This window comes from Protopterus annectens, chromosome 2.part0 (assembly GCF_019279795.1).
Source record: "Protopterus annectens isolate FY-2018-M chromosome 2.part0, PAN1.0, whole genome shotgun sequence".
Classification (NCBI taxonomy): domain Eukaryota; kingdom Metazoa; phylum Chordata; order Ceratodontiformes; family Protopteridae; genus Protopterus; species Protopterus annectens.
Genome location: NC_056728.1, coordinates 594,258,801 through 594,284,298, shown reverse-complemented (window position 1 = coordinate 594,284,298; position 25,498 = coordinate 594,258,801). Strand labels below are relative to the sequence as shown.

General features: G+C 40.4%; 1 protein-coding gene across 1 annotated transcript in view; it reads left to right on the top strand.

Moving 5' to 3' along the window:
* ELP1 (elongator acetyltransferase complex subunit 1) overlaps positions 1–25,498 on the top strand; it is a 1,639,125-nt gene that overhangs the window by 1,254,481 nt on the left and 359,146 nt on the right. Inside the window, exon 29 of the mRNA XM_044060975.1 lies at positions 19,724–19,785. Coding sequence (XP_043916910.1) covers positions 19,724–19,785 — 62 coding nt within the window. The remainder of the gene's footprint in view (positions 1–19,723; positions 19,786–25,498) is intronic.

Below are 25,498 nucleotides of genomic sequence, written 5' to 3'. Positions count from 1 at the left end.
AGGCCTATGGACTGCAGATCAAAGAAATCTGCACATAAACCAAAAAGAGATGCTAGCTGTACAGAAAGCTCTGACAGCCTTCAAAGATCTACTACAGCCTGGACAACTGGCAATAAAGACGGACAACACCACAGTAATGTGGTACATAAACAAACAAGGGGGCACACATTCCTACCCTCTTTGCAGGCAAGCAATAATCTTATGGAACACAGCTCTGGCCTACCAAGTTCAATTACAAGCTCACTTCCTGCCAGGACAGAAAAACACATTGGCAGACGACCTAAGCAGAAACATCAGAGATCCCCACGAGTGGAAGCTAGACCCACAAATATTTGCAATGATAACTCAAAGATGGGGCCTACCAAATATAGACCTGTTTGCCAGTCCTCAAAACTACCAGCTGACAAAATTTTGTACAAGGACATTCCACCATCAAGCTTGGAAAGTGGACGCTCTCTCCTTCAGTTGGAAAAACCTGACAGCATATGCCTTTCCCCCATTACCTCTTCTCACAAAGGTTCTTTTGAAGGTCAAAAAGGAGAAACCTCGAATGATTCTCATAGCCCCAGACTGGCCACGCCAGCACTGGTACCCGCTATTGAAGAATATGGCTCACAGCCCACCATGGATATTGCCTCAAATACCTCATTTGCTCACGCAGCAAGACAAGCAGATTCTACATAGCCGGATCAAAACCTTAAACCTGGCTGCATGGCAAATCAATTAAGCAGCCAACCAGCCCCTCTTTCACAAGCAGTACTGGATGTTATTCTAGAAGCCAGGAGACTAAGCACCAGGAAGGCTTACTCGGACAAATGGAAAAGGTTTTCTGCTTGGAACCAAGCTAGAGGCCAAGACACAACTCAGCCTCATATGCCTCACATTCTGCAGTATTTAGCTGAGATGTTGCATAAAGGACTTTCCTTCTCCTCAATTAATATCCATGCTTCAGCTATTTCAGCTCACGACGACACAAATCCACCTTTATTTTCAAACCCACTACTAAGGCAGTTCCTCAGTGGGGCAAAAAACATTAGACCACCTAGAAGAGCTCCTACACCAACATGGAATCTCAACTTTGTTCTGGAAAAACTAACACTACCTCCCTTTGAACCAGCTTTTTCTGCAGACCTTCATTTCCTATCTTGGAAGACTGCCCTGCTCCTGGCAATAACTTCTGCTAGGAGAGTTTCAGAATTACAGGCACTTATGGCAGTGGAACCTTTCCTCATTTTTCATCGAGACAGAGTTTCTCTATGAACTAATCCTACCTTCATGCCTAAGGTGGTTTCTAGTGTAGCTTTAAATCAAACCATCCATCTACCCACTTTCTTCCCCAATCCACAGAACAAAGGTAAGAGACTCCTGCATTCCTTGGACATTCACAGGCAGCTTCGATATTACTTGGATAAAACTAAGGCTTTCAGAAAAACTGACCAGCTCTTTGTTTCCTATGCTACAGTTACTCAAGGGTGGGCCATATCCAAGCAAACCATTTCTAAATGGATAGGCCATTGCATATGATTCTGCTATACCCATTATGGGAAAACAGTTCCTCTTACCATTACATCCCACTTTACCAGGGCAACAGCTACCTCTACCATTATATCCCAATCTACCAGGGCAACAGCTACCTCTACAGTCTTTCTCAGGGGGTTCCTACCAAGGAAATTTTAGAAGCTGCAACTTGGAGTTCTGTACACACCTTCACCAAACACGATCACTTACCTCTTTATTCTAAGTCCAGGGCAGGCTTTGCCACTGCAGTTCTGCAGGGCCTCATTGCCTCCTCTAACCCTCTATAATGCCTCCACCCTACCTTAGCTTTGGGACTCAAACCAAGTATGATGACTGCAGCAGGGTAACATGATGAACATAGTACAGTTTTGTACCTACCATAAATGTAGATGTTCGAGTGTTCACCCTGCTGCAGTCCAGGTTACCCTCCCTCCAACCCCTCTGATCTACTGACTAAATCTTTGCTATGCCTTACTGATGTATTTGCTTATAGCTGAAGGTTTTTTTTTGTGTCTGTACAGTGTTCTCACCTTTTGGTACTAATTTGTATCACCTTTTTGGGGGCACCTGACATCTGGGGCAAGAAAAACTGAAGAAAATGCCGTTGGTTGCAGTATATGTACCCCTGGCGCACTGACATCAGGGATGAGGCGAGAGCAAACGACGTTGGACCAAGACTTTGGAAATCCGGCCGACTGCGGGACCGCCTGACAGGATAACCCAAGTGTGATGACTGCAGCAGGGTGAACACTCAAACATCTACATTTATGGTAGGTACAAAACTGTACTATACTGTTGTTCGTATGACTGAGTACTTTAAGTGGATTGCTTCCAGGTCTCTGACATCCAAAAGAGGTACTATGAGCTTTTACAAATTGAGTCTCCTAAGCTGTCTGCAGTTCCTCCTGTGTTGACAGCTCTTTTGGACAACTTCTGTGCTGCCGCTGTAGCTTCTGACTCTCAGTGCCCAGCCCCTAAGAAACCTGATAGGTTCTATAAGGTGTCTGGGAAGGATCCCACTTGATCCCACTTCCAGTTCTTATCCATGTTACAATATTCGATACTTCAAATATAGTTGGTTTAGACTTTGATTTCCATTTTCTAGTAATTCCTGTTGATTTTTTTTATTTTATTGCAATGTTCAGCAAAAGACTAAAGCTCATTCTTTATCCTTGGTGGCCAAATGTTATTTTGTTGGGTGTGTTTGGCATAATGCTTAAGTCTTCACTTCATAGTCATAAAGTACAGGATTTGATTCTGACCTTAGGTTATTCTCTAGGCTTAAAATGTCCCTCCAGGGCGGTTAGCCTGATATTCACCTTTGAACCTAAATGTGGTCTCTGGACATTTGATCCCTGCCATTGCAGAAACATTCTAATTCTAGCCAGGGAAAGCTGCCTTGACTAGGTTAACAGACAACTCCATTTTAGGGCCTGACTTATAATGTAGACCTTTTGATCCCGCAATCTTATATCAGGGATATTGGAAGTTATTGAGAATGTTAAGAAGCCTTTCATTTGGCAGACCTATGCTTCCAAATGGAACTAGTATTCCATTGTTGGGTTAAAGGTGCTGTGTGCTGTCATCTCTGTCCAGCTTGTGTCGTATCTGACTTCAAACATGTTTACAGTATTTAGGTACTCCATGATCATGGTCCACTTTTCCCGTATTGATTCCCATTATGACTCTGTTGAGGACAGGATTGTGGCCCTTTTTTGTTTACTCAAGCAAGTCCTTAAATTAGTGTTTTATCTCTGTTATCCTTTGAAGAACCTTTTCTCTCTCTGGGTTCTATACTTCATAGAAGATAGGCTTGCCTCTGCCCATTTAGATTTCTGTGGCTCAGTGGTGCTGAAGTTTATTTTGGAAAATGTTCTTGGTTCTCTTTACCTGTTCTTGTGAGCTTGGAGCTTAGACTCTGTTGTCTCGAGAACTGTATCTAATCTTTCACAAGGTTCTGGTGTCCTTTGAGACTAACATGTTTCCTCCCAAAAAAGTGGTTTACAAATTAACCCTGAACTAATCCATTCATCACTTTATTTTCTTTGCCAGGGCAGAAGCAACAGAAAAAAAGAACATTTCCCTTTCTGGGTGTGCACCACATCCTCAGGTTTTTACCCAAAGTGAGTATATGCATTTTGGTAAACTGAAAAGGGATTTGCCTCCTTTGCTGTGAGGAATGGAACACTCACATTTACCACATTGATGTCCAATTTTATCTTTTTTTTTTTATTGAGTGACTAAGCCCCTATGAGAAATTGCTACTCTCAAACTCTATACCACTAAGGGATTATCTGTATGCTTTGCCAGCATCATGGATATCTCCACTTCAGATCTCCACTGCACTTGATCATCACTGTCCATCTTCCGCAGCCATTATTGTCTCAACTGCAAATCCAGGAGTCAAGCTTCTTTTGGTTCTGCAGTACTTCAGTACCAAGTCGTCTTGTTTTTTTTTTCAAATGCCTTTAATAACTTCATATATTGCAGAGTGACATGGATACACATACAGTTATAAAAGGGCAAATAGGACTTGGCCTTCTTAAGATAAGAGTCAGTTTAACCATAGAACCCATCAAGTAGTCTCCTTTGATGATGATGTATATAACAGACCAGTTCTTATTTGTCTATGGCTGTACCAATGAAATGTCATTCTTGGGTTACAGATACTTTACCACTGTTCTGCGTAGGTGGGTGTCCCTTTCCCCATCCTTACTTGATGCTTTCTGTGTACAGTAGGAAAGCACATATGCTTGCATATTATTTTGTAGTGGTATAGGTGCCAGATCGTCTTTGTTATTTCTTGATTTAAAGGAATATAACTGACTTGTGGGTAAAGGGAGGTGGGGATTTGTAGGCTCTGAAGTCAAATGTATATAAAGTGACCAGATTGTGTTGTCATGGCATTTGTTGAGTGTTAGCACATGCATCCCTGAGAATGGGATCTTCCAATGAAAATTGGAATAATAATAATTGATAGGATGAAACCAAACAAAGTCCATCAAAGAGAGTATTATCATAAATCAGGTGGCAAAGTTGTGTCAGTGAGGGTACCCTCTGTGGTTACCATCTTGCCCCCCCCCCCACACACACACACACATTCTGAATGGCCTTTCCATCCCTTGGCTGCAGATGATATTTTTATTAAATTAAAATAAGTATGTTTGTATTTATTATTGTTTGTAATTTCCTGTGTTAAAGGTTGTGTTTGCTCAGTGGATGGTGGTCAAACTGAGAGGTCCAAAGACGCTTCTTGCCAGGCATGTGGTGTGTAATATGTGCCAATAGGAGGATAATATGATGACATAAAAAAAAAAATAAAAAAAAAAGGCTAACAAAACTATTAATAACATACAGGGAATCTTTGCAGAGGCTTTCTCACCGATAAGCTGATATTATAAGTACATATTGTTTATGCTTTGCCTAGGGCGGCCACGGTGGTGCAGTGGTTAGCATTTCCGCCTCGCAGCAAGAGGTTCTCCGGTTCGATCCTCGGCTGGGGTGCCTTCTGTGCGGAGTCTGCATGTCCTCCCTGTGGTCGCGTGGGTTTCCTCCGGGTGCTCCGGTTTCCTCCCACATCCCAAAGACATGCTGCAGGTGGATTGGACACTCTAAATTGGCCCTAGGTGTGCATGTGAGTGTGCCTTCTGTGGAAGGTTGGGCGCCGGGCTGGCAACTCGACACCGTAAAAAAAACTCCACTGCCATTCAATGTGCGGACAAGGTGATCCGCTGTGGCGACCCCTAACCGGGAAAAAGCCGAAAGAAGAAGAAGATTGTTTATGCTTTGCCTGATTGAGGATCTCAGCAACTTAAATGAAACTGAAATGTTCTTTGTAACTGTTGCAGCAATAACTTATAGGGCTGTCTGATACAGGCTGGGTCCAGTATCCTTTGTGAGTTGCCAGAGCTGAGACCGCTCCCCCCATGGCCAGGCTGATACTTACTGGTACGTAGGTAACATCTACCAATGACATCTTTAGTTCTTTCTTACTGATGGTGAACTCAGTGAGTGACAAATAAAATTAACCACAGAGTTTGATGAAAATGACTATAATAGTCAAATGGTGAGTAGGACTGGTACAAAAGTTTTATCAGAAAAGAGCTCCAAAGCCTGTTCTGTGATTAAGTGTAAGACTGTAAATAGTGGCAGAGAATCCCAAAGTGCGTCTAATATAGTGAAGTTTGCATTGAAACAGCAGGCATACTAAGTATGCAGTGGACATTATTACATGTCACTGGGACGTCCTAAAATCCTTTGAAGGTGTAAATGGTTTCATAGATCTAAGATCACATTTTACCTTTAAACATATGAATAATTTGAAATGGAATCTTGTTACACTGACAGCAGCTATTAGCCATATAAGTCACACACTTAAAAAAGCACCTTGCTTTGTTACAACAAACAGTTCAAATATCCTTTATACAGAAAAATACTATATTTCAATACACCAGCTATATGTGACTCAGAAAATGTTACCTATCTAGACTGTTGCAAAAAAATGCACAGGATTTTAAGTGGGTAAATGCTACGGGAGGTTGAAGGATCAAATATGTGTGCTTGGCTCTGAAATGAAAAGATAAGTTCAAAGAAATGTACCATTCAGACATACAGGACGTGTACACTGATGTGAGAGGTAGTTACATGCTAAATAAAACTGTAACAGCTGAGTACAAATGGATAGCAATGGGTGAGAGCCGACGCCCCCAGGAATAAATGAATCTGTCAGCATTAAATCTACTCTCAGAAGTGGTTATGTCATGTGACTTTTCATTGTCATTTAAGCACCTGCTTGATTTTGTGTCCATAGATTTACCTGAAGAAGCACTGCAGTATAAAAACTTAGTTGTCCGAGCAATCAAGTTTGAGTGGCAAAAATTGGAGGAGGAAAGAACACAAATGATCCTGCTTGCCCCATTCGTGCACAAGCAGAACTGTAAATTAATAGCTCTTATTGCTTCCTTAGCATTTGGATCCTTGATACAGTGCAGGGAGTCCCTTGTATCTACCAAACTGCCGCATACATGGACTAGGATCTTGGAAGATATGACCCTGCTGTCCTTTGGGCACCTTTTCCTCAGAGAATATGCTGAAAATCATGAAGAAGCTAGAAGCACCAGTACTAAGAAATCATGTGTAACTAAATGGAATAGGTTATCAGTATTGCGCCAGAAGAGCAATTAGCAGCCACTTCAAGTTAATACGCTCATGTTTCTACAGTACTGCTCTGAGCTGTTCTAGTCAGGTCAAGTCTGTGTCTTGAAGATGGTATCAGATGCATGTAGATGTCTTAAGATAATGCAACATCAGCTTCCCCTGTGGAAAGTGTGGCAGGATATCAGCGTTAGCCTGTGATAGAGATCCATAAAAGTTATGAATGCAGCAGTGGCCATACCCAAATATCTGCAGTTATGGCAAGTTGCCTATGCAGCTATACTTTGTCAGTGGCACCTTTCCAGACATGCATACCTCTACTATCCCAGGGAGTCTTCTTGGATGGTGTCTCTGGACATAATAGATGCCTGTTTGGCACAAATTTCATCTAGGAACCTCAAAGGAAGTTTCTTCAGTTCTGCATATGTTAGTGGCCCTTTCAGCAGGGGGTGCTGCTGTTTGACTTGTTTTCTGTACTTACTGTATCTAACAAGGTGTTGGCAGTAATGCAAATACCCTACAGGAGAAGGGTCTTCTGTTCTTCCATTACTTAAATGACTGCTCCTTATGGCTCCTTCAGATAATTTTGTAGCATTGAGTCTCTCTTTGCTTCTTGCCATGCTTGCAGTTCCTAAGAATCACGACAATTAGTAATTTCAGCTCTGTTTACAGTGCAAAGCTTCATCCTTATCAGGGGCAGCCCTAGCTACTGTCTTTTTGCCAAGAAGAGGACCTGAGAGAGGTATAGCCATAACTTCTAGGGTATTAGAGCAAAGGTGGGTGGAGCCTGCAACATGCTGAGTCTTTTAAAGGTGATGAGAGCCACTTTTTTTCCCCAGTCCCAGTGGTTCACAACCACATGAAATCATGCACCAGTGGACTGTGGTATGCCAGTGGTTGCAAATTCAACACTTTCTCCTGGAGATGTCTTTGCTCAGGCTGGCTAGTTCCCTCATTCTGTTATGTACCCAAAAAGTCCCTGCAGCCCTTTGTGATGCCTTCTTTTACTGCCTTTTAGCTTTTCTCTTTGCAGCCATTACCAGTTATTGCATTTTTGCTGTTCTGCTTGTACTGTGCCTAATCCACCTCTTGTAGGTCTATCATTTGCTGTAATTACTATCTTCTCATTCCAGTGTAGCCTCATTGCCCTTCTCTTTTTGCCTTTCTCACATTCTTGCCAGTAGCCTTGAGTTATCCATCCTTGTCCTGTTACACATTTTTTTTACTCCCTCAGGTTGCACATAGTTTCATAACTCATCCATGACCTCCTCCTCTGACATAATATAATCAGCTTTTCTAAAATCCCACACCATCATATTTGACTTTTTTCATCCTCCTTGTACCATAAAGTAGGATGATCACCACTAGTTAGTGCTTAATCTGGATGTTAGTGACACCCTCTTTCTTGCTTAGACCTACATCCAGAATTCTATCTATTTGTGGCTAGTCCAAGACCTCATCAAGCTCCTACACTATCATTATGCTGACATTCATATTTTCCTAATCTGCTCCAGGCAAATTCTGATGTTATGTACACAAATTTAGTTGCTCGCTGTATAAATGGAGCTTGAAGCCAAAACCACAGAATAAACAGTCCACTTAGAATGACCAAGGCTCCAACCATAGGCAGAGAATAGTAGCCAAGTCCAATATTAGTTGCAAATAAAACAGCTTTATTTTCTTCCAAACAGCAAAATTCTAGAGGTTAGCGCATTCGTGGTTGTATCACACCACTTCATCAGACCATAAAAAGCTGTTAAAACCATGAGTTAATATATAAATTAAAAAAATAATCAGTCATCCTATCACTGTATTGCACCAATTAATAGCTTAAAAATACATACACACATACTTAAAGGTACATTAACATATACCTCTATATTCTTGCTTACAAACACATAAATGTTGCTGTGCTTATGTTAATAACAGACATACAAATGTACTCTAAAACATCATATAAAATATGAAATATATATATATAAATGCAAATAATTCCTATCGAAATGATGTCCCTTAGATTAATAGCCATATAAATATAAATGTACACTAAAACATCATTCATATATATATATATATATATATATATATATATATATATATATATATATACACACACACACATACACTGAAATACAGGATATGTAAAATGAAAATATATCGCCATATATATATGTATAAATACAGATGATTACAGTCAAAAGCAGTCCCTTGAAGATGTATATATACTATGTAAATAAATTGTATTACTTGACAAGCTATATGTACACCTTCATATTTATGAACATCCTATTTTCAAAACAGACTATAGTCTTTTATTTAAAAATCACTAGACCAAGTACACCTTCCATTTTCTACAGAGGCTTCTCTTTTTTAGAAAGACTTCTATTTTTTAAGATAGGTTTCAAGGGTATTCTATCATTCAACCCTTTGCCCCTGTCCGCCCTCAGTCTAATGATCCATCTAGTATCTATCTGCATTTATAGAGAAACCTGCAAATATAGCTCCTGATCGCTGATAACCTCCAGTTATTTAGTCATGTATAAACTGTGTGGTTTCCTTGTTTGATTCAGTGGGGTACTTTGGTGACTGTGCAGGCCAGTTGTTCACTTGTCCTGTGTGAACTAGGCCGCTTGGAATTTCAGAGATCTCATAAATTGCAATTTATAAGTTTTTACCTGGAGTCTTAGTTCTGTACACACACGCCAGCTCTTCTATCCTACACTCTTTCTTGAAGTCCTTCCCATCTCAAACTTCAAGGTTTCTCTTAAAGTCACAGGATCACATTTATGGGGATGGGGATCTCGATCACTTGGCCATCCAACTTGAGCTTGAAAGCGACATCCCCTGTGGAGAAAAAAGGAAGAATACAGGGAAAAAATAAGAAAAGAAGAACTCAAGAATATATTTGTTGAAACTAGTTAAGGTAAATACTGTCAAGTTTGGACCAATGCGGCTATGAAATAAGCAACTCTGATGCTTTTTGGACAGATTTGTCATGTAATTAAGATACGTGGTAGATACTTTCTCAGCTGTCTGTGGTATGTTCCTGATTACTCGGTTTGTGCAGATTATGATAGGTAGCTTATTTGCACAGTCTTTTTTTTTTGGACTTCTAGTAAAGATTCACTTAAATGCAGCAGGAAAAGGAAAACGTGTCACATTTTGTTTGATTCAGTTCTAAGATTTAAGTTTTGTTATAACCTTTAAAATGAGATCAAAGGCTACCATTTAAATGTTATACTTTTATACCTACCCTCTGTGCATAGTAATTAATATTTACACTTTTGTGGGCCTACCTGGGAGGGTATTGGTATACAAATATGTTTACCAGTAAGGTTTACAACTCCAAAACTTGATCAATATTTTTATTGTAATAGTTAAAATAGTTCCATGCCTTTTTTTTTTTTTTTTTTAAGAATTGTATTGCTGTTAACTAAACCACTAGCTGTTAAAGCTAATTTTGTAAGTGTTTCCTTGCAAAAGTTTCTGATGGTTTTATTTCTTCGAACACGTGCTGTTTTGTACTTGTTATTTTCACAGTGTCTCTAATATGTTAGTGAAAAGTCACTTCTGCGTCGACCATGTTAAATAGTAAAGCTTAGAGGTTAAATCGGCTATATCTTTTATCAGAACACTATTTGAAAGTTGTTTCTCCTTGGCTGTTATGTTGACTGTTAGGCATCCACTTTCAGTAATAAGCAAGGAAACTTGTTGGTGCTCTAGATTATTTCATGATATTGGTGATTTGTTTCCTTACTACTCCTTGTCAAAATATCTGTTCAGTTTCTCTATATTTATAAAGCTCTCCTCTCTAGTTCATTTTCTAAGCTTTGTATCATAGGACTACTAAAACAATTGGAACTAGTTAAGTGTAGAGTTATTAGTGTATTTAGGTAAGTTATGCTATGCTTTTTCTACTTAGTGTTTATTTTTAAATTGGGAAACAGTACTCTAATAGAAACTTGTATTGGAGATGCTATGCTTCTTAGCTGCTCTACTTTCTCTTTCTGTGTGTCTCCATACTTTATCTTTCCCTTCTCTTCAAGGTCTAGTAGGGTAGTGATTAGGCATGGGTTGGGGCTAGAAGAGTTGAGTGATATCTACCATCCCATAGAACAGTAGGCCCTAACATTGTTTCTGTAATGTCTGTTCATTCCTATCATATTACTTTTATCCATAATACCTTAGGATGTTAGTGAATGGAATGTAAAGTGGATCCAGATGGCTACTGCTACTAAGTAGGGCAGGACCAGCTCGAATGTCACACTGATGGGGGAAGGGATGTGAATTTAACATGTGTACCAATAACACTTTGTTTTACAGCACAATAAATCACTCCCTTGCCTGATAAAAAGTATATGTGTGTATGTATATATATATATATATATATATATATATATATATATATTTAGAAAGCTTGTGAGGAAACTTATTACTTTATTTTTGTTTTACTTGGATCGCTTGTCTGTGTACTTAATAAAGGATTTTAGACTGGAAACAGACTGCCTGCCTTGCTTGGATTACTTTTGAATACTTAGTAATTCTGTACAATTAAACATATGGTTTATTTATTTATTTATTTATTTTACTTAAGACAAGTTTAAATTCGCTACTTCTACTATTGTCTTATCTGATTAATATACAGTGATTAACTAGAGATATATGGACTGAAAATCTTCCACATAGAAAATTATACAGTTAGAAATATTTAACAATAAAGCTATTTTTTGGGGGGGTAGGAAAAGGGAAAGATAGAATTAGAGAGTTAAACTTAAAGGTAAGACAGATATAGTTAGAATCTTATAGCTAGGTAGTGGGAATAAGTAGATTATAGGTGGCATATATTTAATGGTAGTATTAAAAGTAGAAAGTGACAGAGAAGAGAAAATGTGTTAAGATGGTTGTATTGATGTGTGGACTGTGATACTAAAGATTAGGGATAACTCGTATGGTGTAACATCATAACATATACATAAGTATATTTGCTACGTGAAACAGTTTTGCTAAATTAAGGAGGCTATGGATATGTGTTGCATGTGCAGCTGGGGTTATCAGTGAGATGTTGTTTTAGTTTTCTTTTGAAGGAGATTATGTTGTCTAATTCTGTAATTGATGATGGGAGGGTGTTCCACAGCTTAGTTATGGAATGGGAATAGAGGCAGCTACCTGCTCTTTTACTAGGTTTTGATACTTTAAGTAGGTGTTTGTTGTTAGAGCATAGATTTTTGAATGGGACATAAAGTTCAATGATATTCTTCAGGGAAGGGAAACACTCGGGTTTATAAACGAGTTTATGGGCAAAGGTAAGTTGTGTGTAATGTAGGTAATATCCAAATTTTAGCCAGTTTAGTTCTTTAGTGGCCTGGCAATGGTGGGTGCGATTTGGTTGGGCTGATGCGAATTTTGCAGTCTTATAATAACAGGACTGTAGTTTGTGTTGCAAAGAGTTGTGGAGATTGGTGAAGATAGGAGACCCATATAGTAAGGTTGGAAGGAGAAGACTTTTTGAAAGTTTTATTTGGATGGATTTGTCTAAGTATTGTTTGTTTCTGTAAAGTTTGCCTAATTTGAAGTGAGTCTTTTTTATTGCATTATTAATATGCAAGTCAAAGCTAAGTTTGCTATTACATCAAACTGGAAGGATAGACCTTCACTCACTTGACAATTAATTATACATTAGCTCATAAACTCCTGATGTCTAATACAAAGGCTGTTCCACTCTTTATTGAATACTGGAATAGACTATTTGAAATTAATTCATTTCAGCCCTGTACTGAATATTGTTAAATTGGAGATAATTTAAGGGATCATGGGCCTCCTTATCCACCATTTGTTCTTACTTTAACTCTGTTCACTTCTAATAGGGTCTCTACTCATATCATTATATATTTGTTTGAATTACTATATTAGCCAAACTTAAGTTTGTTTCCTTTCTCGTTAGGTTAATAGCACTTGTGTAAATAGTTATGTATATAGTTTTTTATGTTTAATTTGTGTACTTTATAGCTATGGCTATACCTGATTAATGTTCCTATGTTTCATTGTTTAACAATTGGTAAAAACAGAGTTCCTATCATTTTATATTTTTGCCTATAACAATTAATAAAGATCATGGGAAAAAGTATGGATTTCTGTCTGTGTCTCTCTCTCCTCCCTTTGATTTAATTATCTGCTCAGCAGAAAGCTTAAGAAAGAAAAAGTGAAGATCCCACCACCCCCCACCTTCTCACTTCTTTCCTTTATGACAGTACCTGTGACAGTGTTGATGGCAGTTGGATAGCAAGGAGAAGTTATCCATCTACAAGAAGACTGCTCTGCACAAAGTACTAGCAAACACTTTTCTTGTTGCAAAGAGGAATTCATGTATTGCACTTTAAAATGCTTTAGAAGAGCTTAATATTAAAGGTAGGTATTTGGCTGAATAACATTCTCTGCTATCTCTGTAGCTCAGGGTCTAAATTAGAGAAACAAATTTGTTTTTGTCAAATCTGCTTTGCCTAGACTATTTTAGTCAACTGTTGGTGTCATTCTGTATCTTTTGCGTTTGTCTTTTGTTCTTTCTGAGTTTTCTTTGTAAACAAGTGATCTGAAGTTTTTGTCTTTATTTGGTCTTCAACCTGTGGGTTCACAGATCCGGCTCAGCCGCATATCCAGCAACTGATCCGAGCTCTAAGCTCCTCCCCTACCCAGAATGCCCCTGTCTGTTTCCTCCCTTCAGATCTTATTTGCCGTGCTTCATGTCTGCATCTCGATCTGTGCTCTCTGCTGTTATTGTTGGGTAAGTGACAATCTTTAACGGTTAGAGTCTTCTTTTCTCATATCTTTTTACTCCTTTCTGCTTTTCTACCTTCCCTTGCGCTTCTCTGTCAGTTTAAAAAAAAAAACAAAAAAAAAACCTTTAACTTTTTTTTCCTGTCGCGTGTGTGGTCTGTGTGTGTGAGTGTGTGCTGGGCCATAGGTTGGGAGAATGTTTGATATCCCCAAACCAGGCCTCAGAAAATGTTCAGTGTGTGGCCACAACCTCTCTCCATCTGATGGCCACACTCTGTGCGTTGTTTGTCGTGGGGCAGCCCACTTGCAGACCTCCTGTTCAATCTGTGCTGGGTTTAATCCCTAGGCACTGCTGGACAGGAGGAATAAGCTAATGCTCAAGGGCCTCCTTCCCTCTTCTTCCTCCAGGACTCAAGACGCTTCTGTCTCAGCTCCTACCTTGGTCTGTGCCGCAGCCTCTGGGACTACTCCCGCTTAGAGATCTGTGGATGGAGCCAAATCAGCCAAATCAAGGGATAGACCCAAGATGCAATCTCCACATCGCTCGGCTTCGGCCAGCCCCCCAGCCAAAGTTAGGTCGGCTCCGTTCCCCTTGGTTCTGTCCAGAGCCAGAGGAGCTCTGGACCCGGTTGCCGGCTCAGGCCTCCCCTCACCACCCCTCTAGGTCGGTGTTGGTGGCCTCCTCTTCCCACTCCACCTGCAGTCTTAGCGAAGCGGAGATGGATAGGATGATGTGGAAGTTCATCCGCACCCAGATACAGATGGGAGTCTTGCCTGCCTCCTCTCCCTCTGGAGTGGGGAACATGCAGTCCATATTCATCCCTATTACTCCTTCTCCGATCTAACCTCTGGTTTTGCAGCCCCTGGATCTGAGGACACTCAGCATTGAGGGGCTGGCTCTGATGGTACCTTGTACCTCAAAGCCAGCCATGGCCTTGTGCACGTCAGATCCGAATTGCTAGGATCCGACTGGTTCTCAGAGCTGTAGCCTCGACATCAGATCTGAGGGGGTGGTGTTGGTTCTGAGTTTGTCAAAGCAGAGCCTTCTCCTTGGTATCTTGGCACCTGGAGGTTTGGCTCTGACTCCCCCATTGAGTCAAAGGGATACAGCTCATCCTATTGTCCTCTCAGGAGGTCCGTTCCCCTTCAGCTTTCGACATGGAGGAGAGGGTACTCTCAATTCCTTTGAAACCCTTGACAATCTCATCTTCGAATTCCACCCTGGCTCCCTCTGTTTCTGGCAAGGATCCGGCCATTCTGACATCTCAGGGACAGCCTGCCACCTCTTTGCCCCAGGGTGCTCTTGGGAACAGGGAGACGTTGGTGAGTCCTCCCCAGAGACCCCCACTGAGGAGGACCCTTGCAAATGTGCATGCAAAAGGAGGCACTTAGACTCCCCACCGGAGTCCCTCACCAAAGACACCAATTTGGAGGAAGGGGAAGGTTCCCCCTGTTCACCTCTCCAAGGATATCTCCTTTGGAGACATCATAGAACTCCTTCGCCAGCATGGGGAGTGGTCTGCTCAAAAACCTACCCCAGACAAATCGCTGTTCCTGGAAGCATTTGGTGCAGGACCCTCTACTTCCTGGGTGTCCCCTCCCACAGATCCTTTAGGGATTCTTATTATATCTCGGGTGTGGAAGGAATCGGACACGGTGGAGCCTATTCCCAAACACCTGGACAAGGTTTTGAGCCCCCCTTCCGACCAGACATGGTGAAGCCCATTCCCAAACGCCCGGACAAGGTTTTGAGGCCCCATTCAGACAGACCCTATTGGAATAAGGGATCCCCGGCTGATGCCATGGTGGTGGCAGCTACCACTATGAAGGAGCTCGCTCAGGAGAGCTGTACGGTTCACATTCCTGACTGAGAGTCCAGAATGATGGACCATTTCTGGAAGCAGGTGTACGCTTCAACAATCTTCTCTGTACAGGCGCTGAGTTACATGGCACATGTAATCTGGCTGCAGTGAGACCTGGTGAAGGAGATCACTGAGTTGACTCCTGGGTCCATGTCGGTGGAGGACACGAAGGTGTTTTCTGCTCGTATGGCCACCCTGAAATCAGTTACTGAGTTGACCCCTGGTTCCATGTCGGCGGAGGACATGAAGGTGTTTTCCGCTCGTATGGCCACCCTGAAATCAGTTGCTAACACCTCTATGCATCTCCTTTCCCATGCGACCAAGGCTGCCACTAGAGCTGACGGTACCGGCGTTGCCATCAGGTGACATGCCTGGCTGCAGCTCTGTGCGTTTTCGGAACCCTTTAAGGTGTCTTTTAGGAATGCCCCGTATGACGGTTCCTCCCTTTTTGGGAAGTCGGTATGTGACACCTTAGTTCAGAGTGAGAAGGACGGGAAGACTCTGTTTGCCATCGGGATCCGCTTTTCAGTCCCTCAGTGATCCTTCTCTAGGAATCAGTGAGGGACCAAGAAGATGTGGTTCTGGAAATCTCAGAGTTTTCCCCAGGGCACTAGGACTCGCCTCCCTCCAGGGGCAGAGGGGGATTTGATAGATGCCACCCTAGAGGCAGAGGGGATCTGAGAAATCACAGGTCTCAAAAGCCTTTCTCGGAGAGTTCCATGCAGCAACCCTGAAGGGTTGCCCGGCTGCTCATCTCTGGAGGCAGTTAGGGGTTATCTCTCACTACACTTAACAGTGTGGGAGTCCATCATGAAAGATCGTTAGGTGTTGCAAAATATATCCAGAGGCTATTCATTCCCCTTTCCCGAGCCACTTCCATCACCCAAACACCTCCTGGATGTTCCACCCATGCACAGGGAGGCTGCAGCACTGGAAATTGCAAAGCTGCTAAGAAAGCGAGTCATCCAACCTGTCCCCCCAACTACTCTGGATTAGACATTTATTCCAGGTTCTTTTTTGTGACAAAGAAGACAGAGGACCTAAGACCCATTCTGGATCTCTCCATCTTGAACCTGTCAGTGGCCAAGATGAACTCTCCATCTTGAACCTGTCAGTGGCCAAGATGAAGTTCCGGATGGTCACCCTTCAATCTATGTTGCCCTTCCTGCAGGAGAACGATTGGCTGCACTCAATCAACCTCCAGGATGTGTACCATCACATCAAGGTGGACAGGTGCTCTTGGAGGTTTCTCCACTTCTGGCTAGGAGCCAATCATTACCCTTTCAGAGTGCTTCCCTTTGGTTTCACCACAGCTCCCCAGGGTGTTCACCAAAGTGATGTCAGTAGTAGAGCTCACCTGAGACTCCAGGACATACAGGTCTTCCCCTACCTGGATGATTGGCTTCTCACTGCCCCTTCCAGACATCAACTCTGTCAAGCTAGGGATTCCTTTCTCCTCCTAGCCCAGCAGTTGGGCATTACCGTCAACTTCAGCAAGTCATCTGTGGCCCAATTCAAGTATTAGACTTCACTGGGGTTTGGCTGGACACAATTCAAACCAAAGTTTTTCTTACTCTGGACAAGATAGTCTCTGAAGCTACTTGTTCCTTGCATTCTTCAAACTCAGTCACCGACAGCGGAAATAATATTACAAGCATTGGGGTCCATGGGAGCCATGATCATTCTCTTGCCTATGGCGCGTTTTCACATGCGGGTTCTTCAGTGGACCCTTGCGGTACAGTGGTCCATGTTAGATCTCCCGTTGACTCACCCTGTTCGAATCTCTGGAATGTGCAGGGACTCTCTCCTGTGGTGGATTCATTCCTCAGACCTTGTTTAGAGTCGTCCCTATCTTTCACCATAGCCACGGTGACTATGGACGCCTCCCTACTAGGGTGGGTGGGGGAGCACTTCTCGAGAAGGACAGTCCAAGGCACATGTTCCCCCTATGAGACCAGATTGCATCTCAACATCATGGAGATGAGGGCGGTGTTTCTAGTGTTGCAGGCTTTCCATGCCCTTCTTCCACCAGGAACGATTGCTATCTAGACAGACAATATGTCTGTGGTCTGTTACATCAGCAAGCAGAGGGGAACCAGATCTTATCCTTTATGTCATGAAGCCATGAGAGTGTGGGAATGGGCGATCTCTACTGGCTGTTTTCTGGTGGCAACGCACATTCCGGGGAGGTCCAACATTCTAGCGGACAGGTTCAGCAGGTCTATTCTGATGCCTTACGAGTGGTCTCTGAATCCTTCAGTAGCAGAACAGATCTTTCACAAGTGAGGTCAGCCTTGCTGCGATCTCTTCACCTCTCCTTCCAACGTGAAATGCAGTGAGTTTTTCACTCTGAACCCTCTGCCGGGGGAAGCCCCAAGAGATGCTCTTTTTCATGCTTGGCGCCCCAATCTTCTGTATGCTTATCCTCCTCTTCCCTTAATACCAAAATTCTTACAGAAAGTTCCCAGGCTGGGGAGCCTACTTATCCTCATTGCCCCATTCTGGCCTCACCAAGTCTGGTTTCCCTCTCTGTGGTCTCATCTGGTGGCACCACCATGGACGTTGGATCCAGTTCCGGATCTCATCTCTCATCCCTCAGGGATTCCCCATCCAGACCTGGACAGTCTGAAGCTCACTGCTTGGCTGCTCCAGTTCCCCTGATAGTCAGGACTCCCAGCCTATCTTCACTTGTCAAAAGGATCCTGGTGGCAGCTCATAAGTCTTCCACCAATAAGGTGTACTCCAGCAAATGGAGACTTTTTTTGATCTGGGCTTTGCAGCGTGCCCTAGGTCCCTTCACTGCCCCGGTTTCCATGGTGTTGGAATTTTTAACTGGGATCTTTCAGCAAGGTGCCAGTTTTTCTATGGTCAAGATCCAACTTGCTGCTATTTCTAATTTTCATGTGGGTTATAGTATGGTTTCCTTAGCATCTTCAAAGCTTTGCAAGGCCTTCCTCAAAGACACCTTTCTTCTTTGACGCCCGGTGAAGGACCCAACGCCACCGTGGGATCTTACATTAGTGCTACAGACTTTAGTTTCACCCCCCCCCCCCTTTGAACCCGCAGCCTCGGTGGATCTACAGTTTTTCTTCTGGAAGATGTCTTTCTTGATTGCTATTACTTGTACCAAGAGAGTTTTGGAACTTCAAGCATTCAGTCAAAGCCCCTTATATGACTTTTCATAAGGACAGGGTGTCCTTGTGTAATAATCCATCCTTTCTTGGTAAGGTAGCCTCACAGTCCAACATTAATCAGGTAATTAATCTCCTGGTCTTCTGCCCAGATTTTCAAAATAAGGGAGAATACAAATTGCATTTATTGGATGTGCACAGACAGTTAAGTTTCTTCCTGCATAGGACTAAAGGTTTTCGTAAGTCTGACCAGCTCTTCATTTCCTACTCTAAACCCTTTTTAGGGAAACCAGTATCTAAGGTCACTATCGCCCATTGGATTTCCCAGTGTACTATTTGGGCATATTCTGCTAGGCGTATATTCCGCCAGGTCATGTGAAGGCGCATTCCACCAGATCTATGGCTACTTCAGTGGTCTGTTGGTCCAGAGTTTCATTAGACGATATATGCTGTGCGGCTACTTGGGCCTCATCTCATTCCTTCATCTCACATTATAAGTTGGGCATCATATCCAAGAACAGGGTATCCTTTGGCTCTGCCATGCTCCAGAATATCCTTCCATGAGAGCCTCCCAGGTCTTTAGTAGCTGGGGACTCTGTCCCACAGGTTGAAGACCAAATGAAGGCAACAACTTCAGATAAAGAAGTTATGTATTCACCATAATGTTCCATCTGAGTTGTTGTTCTTCATTTGTCTTCAATCTTCCCTCCCTCCTTTCCCCTACCTTGTATAAACTGTGCGGTGGTCTCACGGCTGCAGGAGGTGATCACCATCAGGGTGCCTCTTATCCTCCTCAGCGCTCATGGACTTTCTGGTATGGGACAAGGTGTGTTGGGTCGGGTGCGAATACTAGATTGGGCAGCAAACTCGATCTGAAGGGAGGAAGGAGACAGGGGCATTATTGGGTAGGGGAGGAGCTTAGAGCTCAGATCAGATGCTGGATATGCGACAGAGTCGGATCTGGGAACCCACAGGTTGAAGACAAATGAAGAACAACAACTCAGATGGAACGTTACAGTGAGTCTATAACAGGCAATCTGCAGAGGTGATTTTATCCACCATTTTATACTGTTCCCAGGGTAAGGAAAATGTCACAGGCTACTTCCTAAGCAATTCATATGCAAATGTGAGACTAATTTCCCAAGCAATACCATTGTGTGCAGCCTTCTGCAAGATGTCGTCCTGAAAAAAATCTGTTTTGCCAAATTTGTGATGTAACTACATTTTACCCTTTATTATTAAAAAAAATACCTTCCATGATCCATAACTTTCTATTTTGCTTCCTAGGAAAACTGACAGAACAAAGAAAGCATAATGAAGCTGCTGTACTACTGGAACAGTATGCACAGGTAACAGTTTCAAATATATGTGGTTTAGATGGAAATAAGTTGTACACTTACATTGCACTAACGTCAAAAATAAACTAAAGGTGACACTCATTCTGAAAATACAAAAATAAAATTCTGGCTGTTCTTTTTAGCCACTAAAATTGGACATTATGTTTAAATTGTTTCCCTTTTAAAGTGTCTTTTGATGTGTTCAAACAATATAAGCATGTCTTCTATGCTGTTACTTTAGAGCTTGAACTATTATATATTTATTTATTGACATTTGATTACCCGGAAAGTCCGACTAGATAGGAGCCCATTTTCAGTGAAGGCCTGGGGAGAAAAGCTCCAAAGTATTACAAAACATTTTAAGAATAATAATTTTAGTCTTTAAAATAATACAAAAAGCAAATACAGTCTAAATAATAATACCAAATTAGACATAATATGAACATTTTGGTTAAGAATAGATACAAGTTATATGACAGTGATTTAATAGTTAGAGAAATTGTAGCCAGTTTATAAAGAAATTAAAGTTAGTGTAATACAAACAAGAATTGCAATATGAAGTGAGAGACAAGCAGGCTTATGGTATGTTTAGAGAGAAAGCCAGGAGAGAGAAATTGATAGAAGTAAGGAGGTGAGTGAAGAAGGGAGAGTAAGGAGATGTAAGGTATGAATAGGTATTTGTCCATATTTAGGGTTACAGTTTATCCTGGTGTCGAGCAAAAACAGAGGCAGCTTTTGGCTAGGAAGTCTTTTAGAGTGGTTTTGAAGGATGGAAGTGGGGAGGGAGTATTGACCTGATGGATAGCGATAAGGAGTTCCAGGCTTTAGCAACATGGTATGAGTTTAGACAGTGCCTAACATTTGATAGGTTTGTGGACAGACAGGATTTTTTTTTGTCATTGTATCATTATGACTGACTAGGAACATCGTTGTGTAGCATACCTCTCAACTGTCCCTGATTTTAACTCATATTTTAGGTCTGTCCCTTTTACCCCCTCTTAACAGTGGTGCTTTTTGGACAAAAGGCGGTGAATTATACTTAATAAATCATGGCAATAATTAAGTGCTGAATACTTATTTTACTTCAGAGAATGTATATTAATTCACATTGTCTAATTCTGTTAATGTCTCAAGTTAATAGAACTAATATTTTAAAAGTGTCCCTGATTTTTTCTGGATTTGTCCCTGATTGGTTGAGAGCTATGTTGTGTAGAGTGTTGTTTAGTGATGGACAAGCAGATGGATTCTGGATAATGTTATAGGTGGTAAGAAGCTGTGTGCATATGTTCGTTGATTGGGTACCTCCAACCAATTTAGGCTTTTTTCTTGCTATACAGTGGTAGGTTCTGAAAGGGATATTTGCTGCAAAGTTAGCAACTTTGTTATAGCATTGTTTAAGTTTTGATTTTTGTTATGCGTGAAAGTTAGTAAGGATGGGAGCATCATAATTAAGTGTGGGGATGAGATAAGTAGTGGCAAGTGTAGCTTTAGTTGCATCAGTGAGAAAACTTTTGGCTGCATAAAGTATCTCTAGTTTTTAATGAGTTTTTATTAATGTAATTTTGTATATGCAGGTCGAATTTAAGATCATCTTCCACTATCATCCCTAACAATTTGCTATGAGAAGTGACGTTAGTGGTTGTATTATCAAGAGAAAGGACTTTATTTTTTTCATGGGAGAGAGATTTCAGGGTAAAAAAAATATATATTTTTTTTAGGGTTGAGCATGAGTTGTAAGTTACACAGCCATGATTAAGTTGCTATTAAAACTTCCTGAATAATTTTTTGGAGGTGTGCCACATTGTCAGATTTTGCAAATGACTGTGAAGTTATCTGCGTACTGTATTAGGGAGGCCTGTTATGTGGATGTGGGGAGGTTGTTGGTGAGAATGTTAAAGAGGAGGGGGACCAAGGATACAGCCTTGTGGTACACCAGTGATGACTGCGAGGTATGGAGAGAGGGTGACATGCCATTTTACTGACTGATACCTATTGGGAGAGGTATCTTTTGAACCATAGAAGGGTGGACTGAGAAAGACCTAATGAGGACATTTTAAGTAGAAGCGTGCAGTAACAAACTCTGCCTGAAGGCTTTAGACAAGTTTAGAAATAAGGAGGAGACTAGTTTGCTATTATCTCTAGCTTTATTATCAGTATCTATATAGGTTAGAAGTGCAATTTTACTACTATGGGAAGGACATGTTGTGTAGGGGATAGGAGTTCTTTCTGCAGGAGATAGTTTAGCAATCATTTTTGAAAACATTTTCAAGTATTTTGGAGAGGAGGGGTAATATTGTTATTAGTCTGAAGTTAGTAATGTCTGTTGAATTTTCTCCTTCTTGCATTGGGATAATGTATGAGTTTTTTTCCAGAAAGATGGAACATGGGATTCCTAGATTGACCTATTTATAAAGATTGAGACAGGGTAGGCAATGCTGTCAGCCACTGTTTTAAGGTATTCACTTGGAAGCTCATCAGGTGAAGGCAAGCACAGTTTAAGCTTGTTTAAAGGTAGTTTTATATAGGATGTGGGCACAGGATGTGATGATACGTGGCTGCTGGGCAGGGTTAGGATTAGATGTTGGGGAATCCATGGTTAGAAATGCTATACTATCTTTGAAATAACAGTTGAATTGTATTGCAATGTCAAGTGATACATTATTGAGAAGAGGGGTTAGGGATGAATTTATGGCCAGAATGCAAGATTTCTTTAATGGCTGTCCAGCATTTTTTAGGGTTTTGTTTACCATAGTTATTATAGTATAGTTTTTTGTATTCATTAATTTGCGTTTAGTCCAATTGTGAAGCATTCTGAAGTTTTCAAGATTTTGTGGTGTTTTATATTTTTGCCATTCTTTCCATGTTTTGTCTATCCTGCATTACCATTCTACTATTTTTGGATAGCCAAATTGCATTATTTGTTGTTAGTCTCTTCCTTGTAGGAGGTGCAAGGCTATTTAGGATATTCAGGAAAGTTGTATTGAATTCATTTGCATCGAGGTGCAAGGCTATTTAAAATATTCAGGAAAGTTGTATTGAATTCATTTACAGCACCATCTAAGGGAAGGATTTTTAGGAAGTTCCAGTCGATAGATGATAGCTTAGTAATGAACATTTCTGGGTTAAACTTGAAAAGGTTGCATGTTGTTTTATAAATATGCTGTTTAAGTGGATGTGTGAGATGTCTGGTTGTGTAGATTAATAAGACACACAGAATGAAGGTATAGAATTACTGCATTTGTATGTAATTATGTCTGTCAGCCTCCATAAAGTAATTTGGATAAGTTACAAAATTATGTTCAGGAACTAAGAATAAGAAGTAAATTAAAAAGTATACTTCCAGATAATTTATTTATTTTATTTTTCGTTCTGCTGCATTCGCTTACACAGTTAACCACCAGAGTCTCAACCATACAATTGTAAATGCATTATTTACTTACATACGTTCATAGTACAGAAAAGAAATCTGATTTGTTTCATTATTGTCTGCTATAACTATCAGTCATATACCTTGTTTTCTATACACTTGATAATTTCATTTTTTGAGTGTAGATTCAGAATGTTTGCCTGATGTAGTATTTTTTGTATAATGCAGCTAAACATACATTTCATGTTCACATTCTGTTAATTTATATTTTTATAAGCTTAATATTTCATTTAAGTATCTCAGCAGATTAGCCACATAGACAGAACTGCTTAGTCTCATATAAAAGAACACAAGTGGATGAACAAAATGCTATAGTCAGAATGTGTATCTTAAGTGATTAAGGATTTTGGCAAATAAGAATTGATGAGAAAAGTTCCGAGTGTGTATTTTTTTGACCATCTTTATTCATCACATTATTGATTTTCAGCATGACTTGACATATATTAATGATGAGAAAAGGAAACTCTCAACACCACTTTCCATTATCATATGCATATATTGTACATATATTTTACATCGTGGCTGTGTTATTTACCTTTTATATACTACAACATACCCTCATACTTTTCAGTTCTTATGTCCTACCTAACGTGAATCATCTTCCTGAGCATTGTTTTGTATCTATTGTTACCAAATACATCCAATTTACTTTCTCCATCCTTCATTGATCTCATCTTTAAGCCATTTATTTACTTTACAATATTCAATCTACTTTAATGTGATTGATTTTTTTTGGCTGCTAGTGACATTAAACTTAGTAAGACATTGCTTTCTCAGCAATTCTAAACCTAGACACAAACTCAGTAGCGTTGTCTTACTTAATGCAGTCTGTACCCCAACAATTACATCAGGACATTCTGAAAATCCTTATACTATGTTAACTTCTCACATTTCCCAAAAATAAGTTCCAAATTTCCTATCTGATTCTCTTCGCATCTTCAACATCCACTCTTCACTTCAGGAAAAATTCTGTGAAATCTACTTAAGAGAATAAAAGTGCTTGTATAAACATTTCCTTGTAAAAATCCTAAATATCATGGACTTTGTTGCATACCTAGATACTTTCCAAATTCCCTCCCAGTGTATTGCCTTTAATTGTTTTTTACAGTCATCATGCAGTATTTTGTATCTTTCTAATTATCCCTTTTTTAATAACATCATCTGTTCTTTGTTCCACTAGAAACCTACCAAAGTTGGCATTCAACTCCATTACCCTGCTTATTTAAAACCAACAATTCCTAATAGAGAAAGCAATCTCTAACCTGCAGTTCAAGCAGCTCCTTGACTTCATCCTAGTGTATCACTTTTCCCTTCCAACATATTTGCCTCCATTAGAGGGGTTGCTTGTTAGTTTCATCCAGTTACTTCCTGACGTCTCTTGTCTGTTTCCTTAGTTTTATGAATTTTTACTGCCAAAATCTAATTTTTCCACTCCTTCACTAATTTATTCTTTAAAATGTTGCCTTCCAATTTATAAATAAGATATTCTATATGATTAATCCTATTATCATTAAGGGTTTGTTTCCAAAATCTTAATCGCTGTGCAGCCTTCATACTTCCACCTTGTTCTGTCATATTTTTCTATATTGCTCTGTGTTTCTCTGCTTGCAATAGAGACATGAGCTATTCATTTAAGGATTAAAGTATTCAGATCTGGTCATCCTAAACCACCCTGTTCTACAGAACCATTTAACTTATCTCACTTTGCTCTTACCCTCTTCTTTTTCCAGACAATTTTCTTTAACTCTGTTAATTGTTATCCACAGCTTTTACACCGGCTGATAAAAGTAATGCCTGTCCTAAGTACAGGACCAAAAGAACTAACCATTTTTCTACATGCATCTTAATGTCCATGACTATTAGTTTCTAAGCTCTTATTTTTAATAACTATCTGCTTGGACTCTCTCCGTATGTTTTCAGCTGCCACAGTAGACTCCTTTTTAGTCCATATATCTAAATGCTTCTTTTCCTATCTCCTCAAATATGGGTTTTGTTGAACTAATTCAAACAGAGGTACATCATTTACAGTTAAAGGATGTTTTTTGCCTTCATTTATTTTATATTCCAAAATACTTGAAATTGAATTTAAATATCCTCAGCATCTTAATGTCATATTCAAGATTTGTCATGTATGATAATATGATACACAAAAATAGCTAGTTTTTCTTGAGTACCAAAACAATTATATACCTGGATTTGCTGAATCTCTTATCTTTTTAGCTAGACGTTATAAGCAAATAGTTGAAGGAGAAAAAGAGCATCCCTGCACGATCCCTCTATTTAAACCTAACCCGATAG